Below are 14,963 nucleotides of genomic sequence, written 5' to 3' on the forward strand. Positions count from 1 at the left end.
CCCAGCAGTGATCAAAGGTGAAGATGCTTGCAGGTCACCTGGAAATCCCGTTAAAATTTAAAGTCTGATTCAGAAGCTATACTGCTTCTGATTTAACAAATTTTCCCAAAGCTAGGTACCATTAGACAAACCAACCTTCACCCTAATTTAGCCACACTGGTGCCCAAAGCTCAGGATCTTTGACAATTATCACCAACCTTGATTTGGGAAATTCCACTTCTCAGCTCTGCTCTTTGGTAGCTAGCAGGCTTCAGGCATCCTGACTTTGCCTGGGTGGACAGCTCTTGAAGACAGTTGTGTGCTGGGTGAGGCAGGGGTGAGGTGGGGTGGAGGCAGCAGTAAGGGGCAGGGGCCTCTTTAGGGAGGGTGTTATAACTCTACCTGACAAAGTTTATCCTGTTTTGTGCATTTGAGGATAATCCCACACTGTAGGTGAGAGGGATCACATGACTAGAAATACCAGGAATTAAGAGTCATTGGGATTCTCCCAGCAGCATCTGGTGCATTGGATTCAGGGTAGACTTGAACTGTACAATTCTTAGGGGACATGGCCTCCACTCAGGGAAAGTCACATTTTAAGAAGCAGCCCCCCACAGCTGCCCCAGCCCCGTTTCTCCTACCCTCCCCTTCTCCTACCCTCCTCCTTTCTCTTACCCTCCCCTTTCTCCTACCCTCCTCCTTTCTCCTACCCTCCTCCTTTCTCCTACCCTCCTCCTTTCTCCTACCTCCTCCTTTCTCCTACCCCCCTTTCTCCTACCTCCCCTTTCTCCTACCCTCCTCCTTTCTCCTACCCTCCTCCTTTCTCCTACCTCCTCCTTTCTCCTACCCTCCTTTCTCCTACCCCTTTCTCCTACCTCCCCCTTTCTCCTACCCTCCTCCTTTCTCCTACCCTCCTCCTTTCTCCTACCCTCCTCCTTTCTCCTACCTCCTCCTTTCTCCTACCCCCCCTTTCTCCTACCCTCCCCTTTCTCCTACCTTCTCCCTTTCTCCTACCCTCCTCTTTTCTCCTACCCTCCCCTTTCTCCTACCCTCCCTTTCTCCTACCCTCCCCCTTTCTCCTACCCTCCTCCTTTCTCCTACCCCCCCTTTCTCCTACCCTCCTCCTTTCTCCTACCTTCTCCCTTTCTCCTACCCTCCCCTTTCTCCTACCCTCCCTTTCTCCTACCCCCCCCCCCCCCCCCCCCCCCCCCCTTTCTCCTACCCTCCCCCTTTCTCCTACCCTCCTCCTTTCTCCTACCTTCTCCCTTTCTCCTACCCTCCCCCTTTCTCCTACCCTCCCCTTTCTCCTACCTTCTCCCTTTCTCCTACCCTCGCTTGACCACATTCACTCCATGTCCTTTTTCTCCAGCTTCTCTCCAGTAAGACCCGGTCCCAGTCCCATTTCTGTAGGCCTCATCTTACCCCAATCTTCTTTCCAATAGTCAACAGTTCCCAGAATGTCGTCCTGCATTCCCCGTTGTTGTGATAACATCCCCTAAGGAAACAAACTTTGGGAAGTTACATTAGCTCACCATTCCTTGTCTCACATGGCAGAGCAGTCAAGGTGGCAGGGACTTGAAGCAGCTAGTCACCCCCACAGTCAAGGGCAGAGAGAGGATAAAAGTGCGCATGCTTCCTCCCAGGCTCGCCTTTTCCACTCTTAAACAATCCAGGATCCAACCCCAGGAAATGGTGCAACCCACATGTCAGCCTGGCTTTTCCAGCTTCAGTTGGTGTTACCGAGCTAGCCATCACCCTGCCCCGCAGACCATGTTTCTCTCACACTGAGAATGTCTTCCCGGTCATGTTAACAATTAAAAGCAACCATTGCCCACTTGTACTTAAAGTTGCAGAGGCCTCAACATTCCCTTTAGATTATAAATGTTAATCTACTTCAATCCTAGCACCTGTTTACTTGGAGATTTGTTTTCAACCGTGTTTACTCCCAGCTGATGTTATCAGGGCTTATAGCTTCAGATTTAGATGGATGCTTACCTCTCTCCACACTCGCTCGGAACACAAACATCAAAATAGATCTTCTTATTCCTTCGTGTAACTCCCTCAGCCTCCTGCTCTAGCGTGGCAATCTCATTTCTTGTCTGCAGTGAGCCCAATGAATCGACCCTGCCTTGTGTCAGTGTTGGAGTGGAAACTCTGGAAGTCACCCTGTAACCAGTCCCTGCCTGGTCAGGAAACAGCCAACACCCTCGCCAGTGGTGCCCTCAAATGTTGAGTTCCCCCTGCACCACCCTGAAGTTCCAACCCTTGCTCATGCCTTGACACCTGCCACACAGAAGTCTGCTTCTGTGGCTTCCACTTGCTGGTTAAGAAATCTTAGTTCTTTCTCTTCTTCACATTTGGGGTTCACTTTCCTCTATAGGATAAACTTAGATGCCTTAATACTTGCTTATAGAACCCTGGCCCCTCTCCAGCCCTGTTCACCTCTATTTCAGCACCTACTCTGTCGTATAGCCACTCTGGACCTAGAACATGGTATGAGACTTCTACTGTATGTCAAGTCTCCATAAACATCCTCTCTCTGCCTGGAATACCTTTCTTTCTCACCTGTCCCCAGATAGATTTTCCTTAATTCAAATTCAACTTAAACATGACTTTCCCAGAGGTTTCTTTGATCTCTTAGACAAGATTTAGGGGACCCAATATATGTTAACAGAATTTTGTATTTCCTTACTAAATGTTATATTTTATATGGATGTTTTCCCTTTTCTAGCCCACATCAACTATAAACACCAGAAAGGGCAAATCTCCAGAGATCCATCTCTGTTTGAAGCCTGGAACATATAGATAATTTTGGGTGATATACTTTATTGTTAGTTTTAACTGTCAACATGACACAACCTATATTACCTTAGGAATTATTTAAATCAGATTGGCCTGTAAGATTGTCTTGATTGTTGATTGCTGTAGAAGATTCAGACCATTGTGGGCAGCAACATTCCCTAGGCAAGGCCCTGAACTCCATAGAAATCTAGCTGAACACAAACAGGCAGCATGGGTATGTACATTCAGTTCTCCCTGCTTCTTGTCTATGAGTGTTATGTGACTAGCTGTCTTGAGTTCCTGCCTTGATTTCCCCTCAGTGAGGAAAGGTAACCTGAAACTGAAATCCAAATAAGCCCTTCATTCTCCTAGCTGCTTTTTGTCAAGCTATTCGTCACAATAACAGAAACAAACCAAGAATATTATCTTTAGAATAAAAATACAAAACATTACCTATACAAAATCTCCATGCCAGTACAAAATACTTATTATAGCACAAAATCACAGCTAAGTATAAAATTAAGAAAACTGGTGAAACAAAGATGTGAGACTCTGTGAACATGCAACTGGGGGGCCCCTCCAGAAGCCTAAACTTGAACTTCCCTGCATCCCTAATAAGCTCCCATGCTTATGTTAGACATTTTCAGAGTTCACCTTCCAATGCCAAGAGCAGTGTTTACTGTTTACCTCAAGTACTCAGTGTGTTCAACCGACTTATCTTAATATTATTTATGCATTCTTCAACAGGATCTTTCACGAATTCATTTTTGCTCGTTTATTGAAACAGTGTCTCACTGTGTAGTCCCTACTGGCCATAAATGGCAGGTCCTCCTGCCTCAGGTTCCTGAGTTGTGGGTTTATAGACACCTGGCTTCACACATTCAATTTCTAAAACCAGTTTAATATATTAGAAAATTTGTTCTTATAGACATTACTTTCAATTTCTTGCTATGTCATATGTCCAGTGGTTAACTAATGTGTACTGTTGATTACATTACTAACACACAGTTGGCCACTAAGCACAGTACCTGCCTTGCCTCTTATTAAGCAAATATTTCTATATCTGCCTCAAAAATACACAAAATAATCCATGTATACCTCTGCATTTTTACAGAATATATGATGAGAAAAACTAGATGAATTTTGGACCATATTTTTTAAGATACGATTTTGAAAGATCAATTCTTTTGTTTGTTGCCTTTAAAATATACTTTTGTTAACATTTATCTCCAGAAAATAAAGATGTCAATATTCTCTATAATGTCAAAAAAGAAGAAAGAAAGAAAGAAAGAAAGAAAGAAAGAAAGAAAGAAAGAAAGAAAGAAAGAAAGAAGAAGGAAGGAAAGAAAGAAAGAAAGAAAGAAAGAAAGAAAGAAAGAAAGAAAGAAAGAAAGAAAGAAAGAAAGAAAGAAAGAAAGGAAAAGAACATGAAATGTTTTCTTGACTCTGAATTTGTTTATGACCTATTAAAGAGATTATTTGAATCCAGGTCATAATACAACATTCAAAAGATTAGCTAATGGCTTAAATCTTTGGTGTTTAGCTTGTAAAATGAAAGTGAGTTTAGTTAAGTTCCATCTATGATAAGACTGAAAAGCTGGCACGGAAGAACTTGCTGTGTTCCATCAAGACTGCAGTGGTGTGTGTGTGTGTGTGTGTGTGTGTGTGTGTGTGTGTGTGTGTGTGTGTGTGTGTCCAAGTACAGCCTCTGAACCATGCACCCCCCCAACCCCCCATTTTCCTAAATACATCATGAAAAAAGGATGAGGTTTCAGCCTTAATTGCTTGCTCCTTTTATTCACATTCCTCTCTCAGCCAGGGTTGTGAAGAGTGTTGGTAAAAGGCTACACAATAGAGCTTTTCATTAGGCCCCAGCCAGGCACACAAAGGCAGGCTTTTGGAAAGAGTGAATGCAGGAGTTTAATTTGCAGGTGGAGAGGAGATAAAAGGTGCTGACGCCTCTATTATTCTCTTACTTAGGTGACCCTTACCCTGTTCAGCTGATCCCAACCACCATGGCAGCTGCCGCTGCAGCGACACCAGGCTTAGGCCCGCTCCAGCTGCAGGTAAGTCTGGAGACAATGCAGGGGAGGCAGGGGTTAAGTAAACACAGAAGACAGCCCTTAGCCTGTTAACACAAGCTACAACCGAGGACTGAGATTTTGGTCACACATCTGTTTTGTTTTTACATTTTTTGTTCTGATCCTCAACCCAAAGATTATTATCGATTTTGGTTGTGTACTCTAAAACTAAATATCACTTATATTTTGCCATTGCCTGGTAAGGTTTAACGGTGTGAGCTTTGGTTCTGTTGTTGTTGATAAGCATCATGATTTTGTCATAGAATGGTCTCCTTGAACAACTAACAGGCTGTCAGAGTCACCTAACCACACCCGTGATCCAAGGCAACCGCAATAGAGTTTTATTTAAAATCATTGATGATGCCTGGTGTTAGGAAAGTCCTCACAACCATTTGTTCTCCTTGCTTACTGGCAGATCATTTGAGCAAGCAAGGAAGAGTAGACCAAAGTCAGCAGGTGTCCATTTGAGCTTGAGTTTATCCTGACATCCTAATAGAGACCTTTTTGCCTTCAGATTGTATATTTCCAGTACAGTCTGGAAAGTCGATAACCTTACCAGATGCCCAAGTGATTTTAGAAATGATGTCTCTGAGGTTGAAAAGAGAATCAATATGATTTTACTAGATGGAACTTTCCTTATCTCAATTTCTGAATAGGTACCTCATAAAATATTCCATATGCCCCATTATTGTGAGACTGTGAATTATGCAATTAATGAGAACAGATGATAAGCTAATACTCATTTCTAGCTCCTCTTGGAGAACAAGCTTGGGAAACATATTACGCAAAGCCAGAAGTCCTACAGACATACTTCAAACAGTTGAGTTGTATCCATGATTGTGACTTGCCATAGACAGTATTAATATAGATAGTTTTGCATTATCTCAAGAACTGGGTACAGCTGATGAACACACCAATTTGTCAAAAGACTGGAGATTAGCAGAAGGAGATACCAGTGTGAAAGCTGAGAGGCTGTTCTATAAAGATTATAACATCCACCCCTAGTTAATCTTTTCTATGAAAAACTGTCACTTTGAGCTAGGAATACACCGGGAAGTGTTAGGGCTGCAAGGACAATAAAATTAACATTTGTTATCCTTTTTGGTGGTGTCTGGGGAATAACAACAATATGGGAGAAGGGTTGTAATAGGTAAGACACCAGAAATGCAAAGAGATACTCATTGTCTATGGGTAAAATATTGTTATGGGTAAAATATTTTTTCTAACTTTTTCAAAGAATGGCTTACATTACCTGACATTGAGAACGTCTATGCTTGTAGGTAATAGAAAATGTCTTTCATAATAAAACTAGAAGAAAAGACTTTAAAAAAAAAAGAAAAAGGAGTGAAAAGAATAGAGGAATAAAAAGAAAAAGGAAGGGCTGCCTCGACAATAGATTTGAATGTGGAAACATAAGGTTTTGAGATTTAGCATACACGTTGAGAGTTTCCACCTGCTGGGAATCACTGGGGAGAGAAGTTGACTACAAGATGAGTGTGCCCACTGAGTCCTGCTTCTGTCCTCCACTACAGAGTAGCGTTGCTCAGCCTCTAAGCTGCTTTCCCTGTTAAGATATATTAGAATATTTGACATAAATTAAGTTTGATTTCCATTCTGATGTTTTCAGTATTTCTCAAGATTTAAAGTATGAGTTTCTTTACTGAGAGTCAAGGAAAGTGTTTGATACCAAATGGGTTTGTTCTTTCTGTAAATATGATTTACTCTGTAGCAGGACAAAGACCATTTCCTTTCCCTTGACGATGGGGTCTTGCTAAGTTTCTCAGTCTAGTCTTAAATGTGCCCCACTCCTCCCTGAGTTGCTCTGTGTAGTCTTGGACATGTTACCCTCCTTCCTCAGTTGCTCTGTGTAGTCTTGGACATGTTACCCTCCTTCCTCAGTTGCTCTGTCTAGTCTTGGACATGTTACCCTCCTTCCTCAGTTGCTCTGTCTAGTCTTGGACATGTTACCCTCCTTCCTCAGTTGCTCTGTCTAGTCTTGGACATGTTACCCTCCTTCCTCAATTGCTCTGTCTAGTCTTGGACATGTTACCCTTCTCCCTAAATTGCTCTGTATTCTCTTAAGGTGTAATCTTCCTACCTCATTCTTGAAGAATTACAGGTATGCATCCTCATATGGCCTATGAAAGGTTTCCATGTAAGTGGTCATGTATCCATTAAAGTTTATAATTTTAGTTAGGATCCCAAATAACCTCTATTGTGATATTAGAAATTATTCTGTAATAGAAAATTGGTCATCAAAACATCTTCACAGAAAGCTATGAGTACTCATAAAATGTAGTTCCATAAACATGTGCACATAATTTAATTTTGCAATTACGAGAAAAAGGGAGGACAGTATTTATACACAAAAAGAAATTGCATCTTTGCTGCAGAGCCTGTGAATCCTTCAGCTTCATCCTGCTCCACACCTACAAAGACAACTGCTGTCCCCTCCCCATCCCCACCATAGACCTTTCCTGATGGGTTTGAGATAAGTCATCTTCAACAGTCTTAATGCTTACAGTACATCCACCTCCACTGGAAAATCTGTTTCTGAAATGCTCTGTCTGAGCAGAATGTAAGACAGGAACCACTTTTAATGCTTTCCAAACTCTGCTTTGAGAACTGTTAGTTTCCATTGTCCAACTCTTTACAATGCCTTCAGTAGACTCCTTGTTACCTTCCGGGGTTAGAGTTCAGCCCACTAGAAACTTCATTCACGTGTCTGGTTCACATCTTACCATCTACCTGGCCACCATTAGGTCAGAAATCCAGTTCTAGAGACCAGAAATGAAGAAAGAGGCCACTTACATGTTTCCTTCTTAAGCACTCACATCACCTGTGGAGAAGCTGAGTGTGTGGATTTCTTGGGCATTGATCAGTTTTCCAGCAAACTGAGATGGATGGGTCTGTCAGTAAAGGTATCCTACCTTCTTTTGGTTGGGACCTGCCCCCCTACCCCCTACCCTGTTGACAAGAGCCATTGGGTAGCAAGGATTCTACCCCTTGCTTCCTACCCCATGCTCCTTCACAGACAGCTTGACGTGCTTGGTTGAGGCTCTCTTTGGTGTTCCCTATGGGCTATGATGGTACCACAGTTTACAGCAAGCATTCCTCTTTTCTCCATCAAACCATTCCAACTCAAGAAAACTCCCCAACAGAACACATGCACTTCCTACAGTTACACACACTCCCAGTCTGCCCAGTCATGTTTTCCTTAGAACTCTCTCATGTCCCTGTACCTCAAGTGGTGAGGCTTTAGGTTTTGTGACTTCTCAGCCAACTCATTGATAAAGAGCATCTGGGTTTTTCTTTTCTTCTGACTTAGCCAAGTTCTGCCTCCGCTCTTGGGGAGGGAGAGAAGAGTGCCTTCTCCATAACCAAGCCCTCTTGAAGCCATAGGCCTAGCTTTCTCTCTATTCATCCTGCTCTCTGGATGCCACCTCACATATAAAATGCTGTGGGAAGCTGGGGAAGGGGACATGAGAAAGAGTCAGAGGCAGGAGGGACAAGACCGGTGTTTGGAGAACCAGTTCAGTCAGGTTTCAGGAAAGGGAGCATGGTTATGAGCTGATGGCGCCCAATGCTGTTTCTGTTTGTGTTTGTTCAAGAACAGTTGATTCTTAGGGCTTATCTGCTTGTTTTGTTCTCTGCTACTGTTTGGTGTTTCCAGTTGTTGTGGGTAAGGAGTGGTGAGTCCAGGGCACTCTTCCCAAGATAGCAGTAGAAATGAATCCTGAGCTGAGGAAGGAGCAGGAAGAACAGCTGAGGAGTTACTTATGTACCCTGGTAGACATGCACTGGTCTTAGTCTATGCTTGTTCCTCACTAGAAGGGTAGAGAAGCCTTAAACAAAACTGAGATATTTTCCCTCCCCTTGGGTTCAAATACAATGGTTTCAATTTAAATAAAATGCCATGGTAGCTAATGTTGCTTGCTGCTGGTGAGACTATTTCATACTGTCATAGGTGAGGATTTCCTAGGACTATCTCATTTAATTATTGTCACAAAACGTAATGTTAGATGTTAGCAGCTCTCTTAAACAAGGAAGGAAGCTGGGCGGTGGTGGCAAACGCCTTTAATCCCAGCACTCAGGAGGCAGAGCCAGGCAGATGTCTGTGAGTTCAAGGCCAGTCTGGTCTACAGAGCAATATCCAGGACAGGTACCAAAACTGCACAGAGAAACCCTGTCTCAAAAAAAAACCAAAACAAACAAACAAACAAAAAACAAACAAGGAAGGAAGCTTGAGCACAGAGTTCCAGCTCCACAGTTTTAAAATCATTACATCTGGTTCACCATGCCCAGGAGATTTTATTTGCAACTCTAGAATCCCTCTCTCTCAAGAGGTTCCCTAACTCAGTAACTGGAGACTAAATTGTAGCAGTTGCTGAGTGCTTTCTGGAACTCCGGTGAACAGTGGGAATGACAGAGGTGCTGTCACTTCAGACCCCAAGCTGCGAGGTTCCCACCCCTTGGCACAGATTCAAGTTCAAATACTTTCAGGACCTAGCTCCAATGTGGAGTTCTGAAGGTCTCTTTCCGCTTGTGGTTGACCTGATTTGACTAACCATCCTGGTTTCTTCTGAAACAGCCTTGTGCGTATGACTCTGTCCCCTGTATGGCAACTCTAAGACAAACCAGATTCTTTATTAAAGGACAGACATAAGAACAATGAGTTGAGAAGACCAGAAGAATGGCACACCCCAGATGACACTGCCTTTTTACTACTTAACTATTACTTTGTGGCCCTGGCAATTACTACCATATGTAATAAAAAGTATTTCATATGAAAACTGACCACATTGTGTATTTTAATAGTAGTGAAAATATTTCAAACATTATCATATATTATTTTATTTTTGAGAGAAATGAATTAATCTCAATTACAAATACAATGAAATGAACGTGTTACACTAATTACTTTTTTAAAAAATTTCTTTCACTTAGAGCAAACCTATCTTTGTGTCTGATGCCTCCTAAATCTTTTCTAAGGTTCAGAGCCATATGACCACCTGTGTGTTGGCCATGGAGAGGGAAAATGATATAGTTGTTTACATAGACTATGGACTAAGCTCCAGATGGTCCTCCCCAAGGGTCTCAGTGAGTGTTCTCATTCCCTCTCCTCCTCCACCTAGAAGCAGGAGTGCTATCCTGAGCTACATGACCCCTGACTGGAAAGCTTCTCTCCAGGTCCCACCAAGCCCCCGCAGTCCCACAACCCACGTATAAAATAAACACTCAGACGCTTATATTGCTTACAAACTGTATGGCCATGGCAGGCTTCTTGCTAACTGTTCTTATATCTTAAATTAACCCATTTCTATAAATCTATAAGTTGCCACGTGGCTCGTGGCTTACCGGTACTTCACATCTTGCTTGTCATGGTGGCAGCTGGCTGGTCTCTCCCCTGTCTTTCTGTTTCCTCTTTTCTCCTCTCTGTTAGTCCTGCCTATACTTCCTGCCTGGCCACTGGCCAATCAGTGTTTATTTATACAGAGCGATATCCACAACACTGACCCCCCATCTGTGCCCTTCACTGTGTGTTTCTTCCACTAAACACATCAAGAGTCCACCATGTTTTCCATCATAACCGAATGAGGGAGGCCAGCTCATCTTTCGTTTCTAACAGCCCTAGAATAGTCTCAGGCTCAGTCTTGCCAGCTCACTGCATTTTCTTTTTATTGATCAGAATGATCTTTTGATTTACATCTTGTTCCTACTAAAGTCCTTGGATGCCTCTCTGATGACTTCATTTCTTTCTCCCTTCTCCTGAAGGTCATTGATAACTGTATTCATTATTCTTCTCATTGCTGTGACCAAATACCTGACCAGATGCAGCTGAAGAGAGGAGACATCTATTTTGGTTCCCAGTTGAGGGGATACAGTCCATTATGGCAGGAAAGCATCATGGTGGAGCTTGTGGCTGCTATGGCAGGAGCATGAGGCTGTATCCTCATATCTTGGCAGACCACAAGGTGATAAAGTTTATGTCCATCTAGCTTTCTGACTTTTCCTCTTTTAGTTAGTCATGGAATGTTGTCACCCACATTATAATGGGAGGTCTCTCTGCTGTTAATCTTCTCTTGACACTCCCTCAGAAACATTCCCCAAGGTATATTTCCTTCATGATTCTAAATCTTATCAAATTGTCAGTGTAGAATATCCATCTCATTCACCCAGACAACTTGCCCTTCAGACTTACCCTTCAGGTTTCATGTGAAAACATTTATTCTTTAGGAAAGACTGTGTTAAGGCAATTGTAGGGTATGTTCTAACTTCTACTACCTATTGTCTTAGTCAGGGTTATTTTTGCTTGAGGAAATACCATGACCAAAGCAAGTTGGGGAGGAAAGGGTTTATTTGGCTTCACTTCCACATCACTGTTCATCATCAAAGGAAGTCAGGACAGGAATTCAAACAGGGCAGGAACCTGGAGGCAGGAGCTGATGTAGAGGGCATGGAGGGGTGCTGCTTGCTGGCTTGCCACTCCCAGCTTGCTCAGCCTGCTTTTTTGTAGAAACCAGGACAAACTGCCCAGGGTGCCACCACCTGCAATGGGCTGGGTCCCCTCGCATCAGTCACTACTGAAGAAAATACCCTACAGGCTTGCCTGCAGCCTGATCATGTGGAGGCATTTTCTCCATTGAGGATCCCTCCTTCCAGGGACTCTCGCTTGTGTCAAGCTGACATAAACTAGCCAGCGTAGTGTTTCTACCAATCAAAATCCAGATGTCTGTGGCTGACATTATTTGAGCTTCACCAAGTGCTTTCTGTGTGTTTTGAACTCAATACACACATGTTACATAGAGAGGGGAAGAATAAAAGTTAGCATTACTATTTCAATAAACTATTTGATTTTTCCTATATTACTATCCTGCAATACAATAAAACTAAGCTCAGTGCTACTAGTTTTCTATATAATCTCCATCTTTTAAAAATAAGGAATAACAAATATAAAAAGAAATCAAATGCACAATTTTGATTTATGTAAGAATAGAAAAATAGTTTTAATTCCATAAGATCATGTTAGTATTTTATATAAAAAATACTATTCTTAGTAAAATGTTTGAAAATCACTGTATGTGGTTGGCACTATGGTATTTGCAAAAATGAATTTGTAACCTTTCTTGAAACAACTAGGCCTGTCCCATGTACCCCAGGTCTCTCCTCTGTCCCTTGACTTGCCAAACAGAGTCTTAGCGTTCAAGTTTCCGAGAAGCTCTTCCTTCTACACGACTCCCTTTGCCTGGAATATTCACTCTCACCTTCTTTTACTTTATGGTGTGGTTTCACCTGTCTGAGATCTACATTACTACACTGTTTAAATCATAAACCAACATTCCTGGCGACATCCTGTAAGCATTGCAGTTCGGATACAAAGGTATCCTGGCAGCTGGAAGCCAAGGAACACCACAAAGTCACACCGCACAACAAACCTCACACAAGAGATTTATTGAGAGGGAAAAACCCAAGAGGGTGGTTGCCTCTGCTCAAGCAAGAAACAGCAGCAAACTGAACAGGATGGAGGGCTAATATAGAGCTTCTTGGGAAAGGGGTGGAACTTTTCAGGATAGAGATTTCATGTCCAGAGACTGGACTTTTTACTATGCAGGATGGGATAGGGTCCAGCAGTTAGGGCAGTTAGAGTGTTCTGTGGGTGGAACCTGACAGTTAGAGGTCCTCAGGGGAGGGGCCTGGCCACTCGAGGGGCTTGAGGGGCTTATACACCCCACTTGAAGCTCCCCTTTGCACTCATCTGCAGACACCTTCAACCATGTTCTCATCTGACTCTTTGTCTGTCTCCTGGAAATGGTGCTCTGCCCCAGGACAGCACCTCCTACTGGCTGCATTGCACCTCAAGGAACCCAAAGGATGCCTAGCAAATGTCAAGTGCTAAGCATCTATCACATGCTGAGGGTAACAAGAGTTTCCAACAAAATAATGCAACAGAGGATTAATTTCTGAAGCAAATTGTACTTAACTACCAGGGGACTTGGTGGTTATTTTTGTCTCTATTAGAAAACACTTAGGGTATGAGAAAGCTCTAGCTAGCTCTGCCTCTGCTGATTGTTCCTCCCCTTACCTTGGCATCATAGTGGGCTGCTGCATAAACACTGTGTGTTTGTACTCAGGGCAATTGTCTAATTCTTTTGAAGTCATTATAATTTACCAATGAGAGACAAAAGGTTGCAACATCTAATCATTCCTATATTATATGCTAAAATGTGCACAGACACACACAAGAATACATATGCTGGAGGTGCTTTTATGTGACACGGTATGGCTCATCTTGCCAAGGCAACACTGACGTAAACTGTGTCTAAATAATAGATGGATGTATATATCAAAACAGTAACTAGCCAATTAGCATTCCTGTATACTGTTTTCTCTCTGTCTCCTTTGATTTCTTTTTTTAATTCCTTTTGTCTAAATACCCTTTTCTTTCCATGTGCAATTAAGTGATTCAGACATTTTTCTTCATGATCTCAGTTCTTTTTAAAGAAGGTAGCTTTTTATTTATAAACAAAATTAACCTAGCATGATTTCTATATTTAAAATGAAGTCTAGCTATTTACACAAAATAAAGCTAATACAGAATTTTGGGACATTTGTGCCTAGATGAAATCAGTTAAGTGAATTGTCTGTTCCTAATTAATAAAATCCAATGCCTGCAACAGACTTCGATCTAGCATTTATTTTTCCTATTCATTCTCATTAATTTGCATTTTACTTAATGAGCATCATGAATCTTTTAATAGTAGTTATACTGTACTGTCCTATTTCTATTTTTTAAAGCTAGACTTCTAATATTTGAAGTTAGAAGGAAATATTTATCCAGTTTCTTCTCACTTTATAAATACTGTATCTGTCTTGGCCAAAAGATGGTTACCACCTGTTCTACCTATAGGAAGCCAAAAATACCAACTCCAACCAATGATTAATAGTGATAAGCAGAAGGAAGCAAAGATTGGGATTTTTGGACAGTCATATTTTGCTCAAAATAAGCAAGTAGTCCTCAATCAAGAATTCTTATTGAATTAATTAAACTTTAAAATTTTTACTATAACTATTTCAAAAATTCAGAAGAATATTTTCAGAATGTTAAGGCTCAAAATTCCAATTTGTCATAAACGAGAAGAGAAGCTTCTGTGGTGTCAGGGACCTGTCTTCACTGAGATGCAGGAACCCACACAAGCTGCCTTCATTAGAGAAGCCCATGTGATACGAGCTGAAATCTCAGCAGTTGTTGAGGCTAGAGCAACGTCAATTTCTGGATGACAGAGCTTCACCAAGGTAGATCTGGACTAAAACAAAACAAAACTCCAAAGTTCATCTTTTTATCAAAACCCTGCCAACATTTGAAAGAAGTTAACAATGATAAGATGCCGATTAAAAACTTTAGAGGATTCAGGGCTGAGAGGGACTGAGCATGACATTTGGCATTTAGCCAAGAGGGTGAACAGAAAGATCCAAACAGGTCAAGAAAAAATAATCAGATGGAAAGATCTAGGTGCAGTGTAGGTCCTGTTAGGTCTCATTACAAGGAATGGGTGTGTTTCTATGTTCAAGTTTTTGTGTGAACTTTTCTAATGGATTACCTAACTACCAAGGTTAGCATTTAGACCACTGCTATTCCCATATTACATTGGAAATGACCAAGGACTTCCAATTTCAACTGCAGCTCTAGGAGACTGTCTGCTTCCCAACTTCTCTCTGCTTGAGTGAATTTTCTCACAGGTTAGAAAGTCTGAATTCTCTTGCTTCCTTTCTCTTTGACTCTGAACCTGCAGAGCAGACAGACAGAAGCACACAGAGGACTAAATACCACAGCTACTGGAGCAAGCATTTGCATATGTATTAATAGAGGGGAGAAAAAAACCACAACAATTAAATTATATACAGAGACATCCTGCACACTGAAGAACATATGCTAACAGACCAGGAGAAATGTGGCCAACACTCACTCTGACTTTTCCAAGCCCACATGGGATCCAGTCAGAGCCCAGCAGCTTTGAAGCATCCTTTAAGGAAGAACCTGTTAGGCTGTGCTTCTGGAGTTAGTACCACTCCCAGGGTTCTCAGGGGATGCTTGTCATCTGGACTATGAGAGTAGTGCTTTCA

General features: G+C 42.0%; 1 protein-coding gene across 10 annotated transcripts in view; it reads left to right on the forward strand.

Moving 5' to 3' along the window:
* Positions 1 to 14,963, forward strand: part of Sox5 (SRY-box transcription factor 5) — a 1,007,323-nt gene that overhangs the window by 894,379 nt on the left and 97,981 nt on the right. For 9 of the 10 annotated variants that reach the window (XM_028891773.2, XM_028891774.2, XM_028891770.2 and 6 more), the window contains one exon: positions 4,741 to 4,826. In XM_028891773.2, coding sequence (XP_028747606.1) covers positions 4,741 to 4,826 — 86 coding nt within the window. Of the gene's footprint in view, positions 1 to 4,740; positions 4,827 to 11,883; positions 14,136 to 14,963 lie in introns of those variants that run through there. The other variant, XM_037204358.1, reaches the window with a different exon arrangement.

This window comes from Peromyscus leucopus, chromosome 3, assembly GCF_004664715.2.
Source record: "Peromyscus leucopus breed LL Stock chromosome 3, UCI_PerLeu_2.1, whole genome shotgun sequence".
In the NCBI taxonomy this organism is placed as follows: Eukaryota; Metazoa; Chordata; class Mammalia; order Rodentia; family Cricetidae; genus Peromyscus; species Peromyscus leucopus.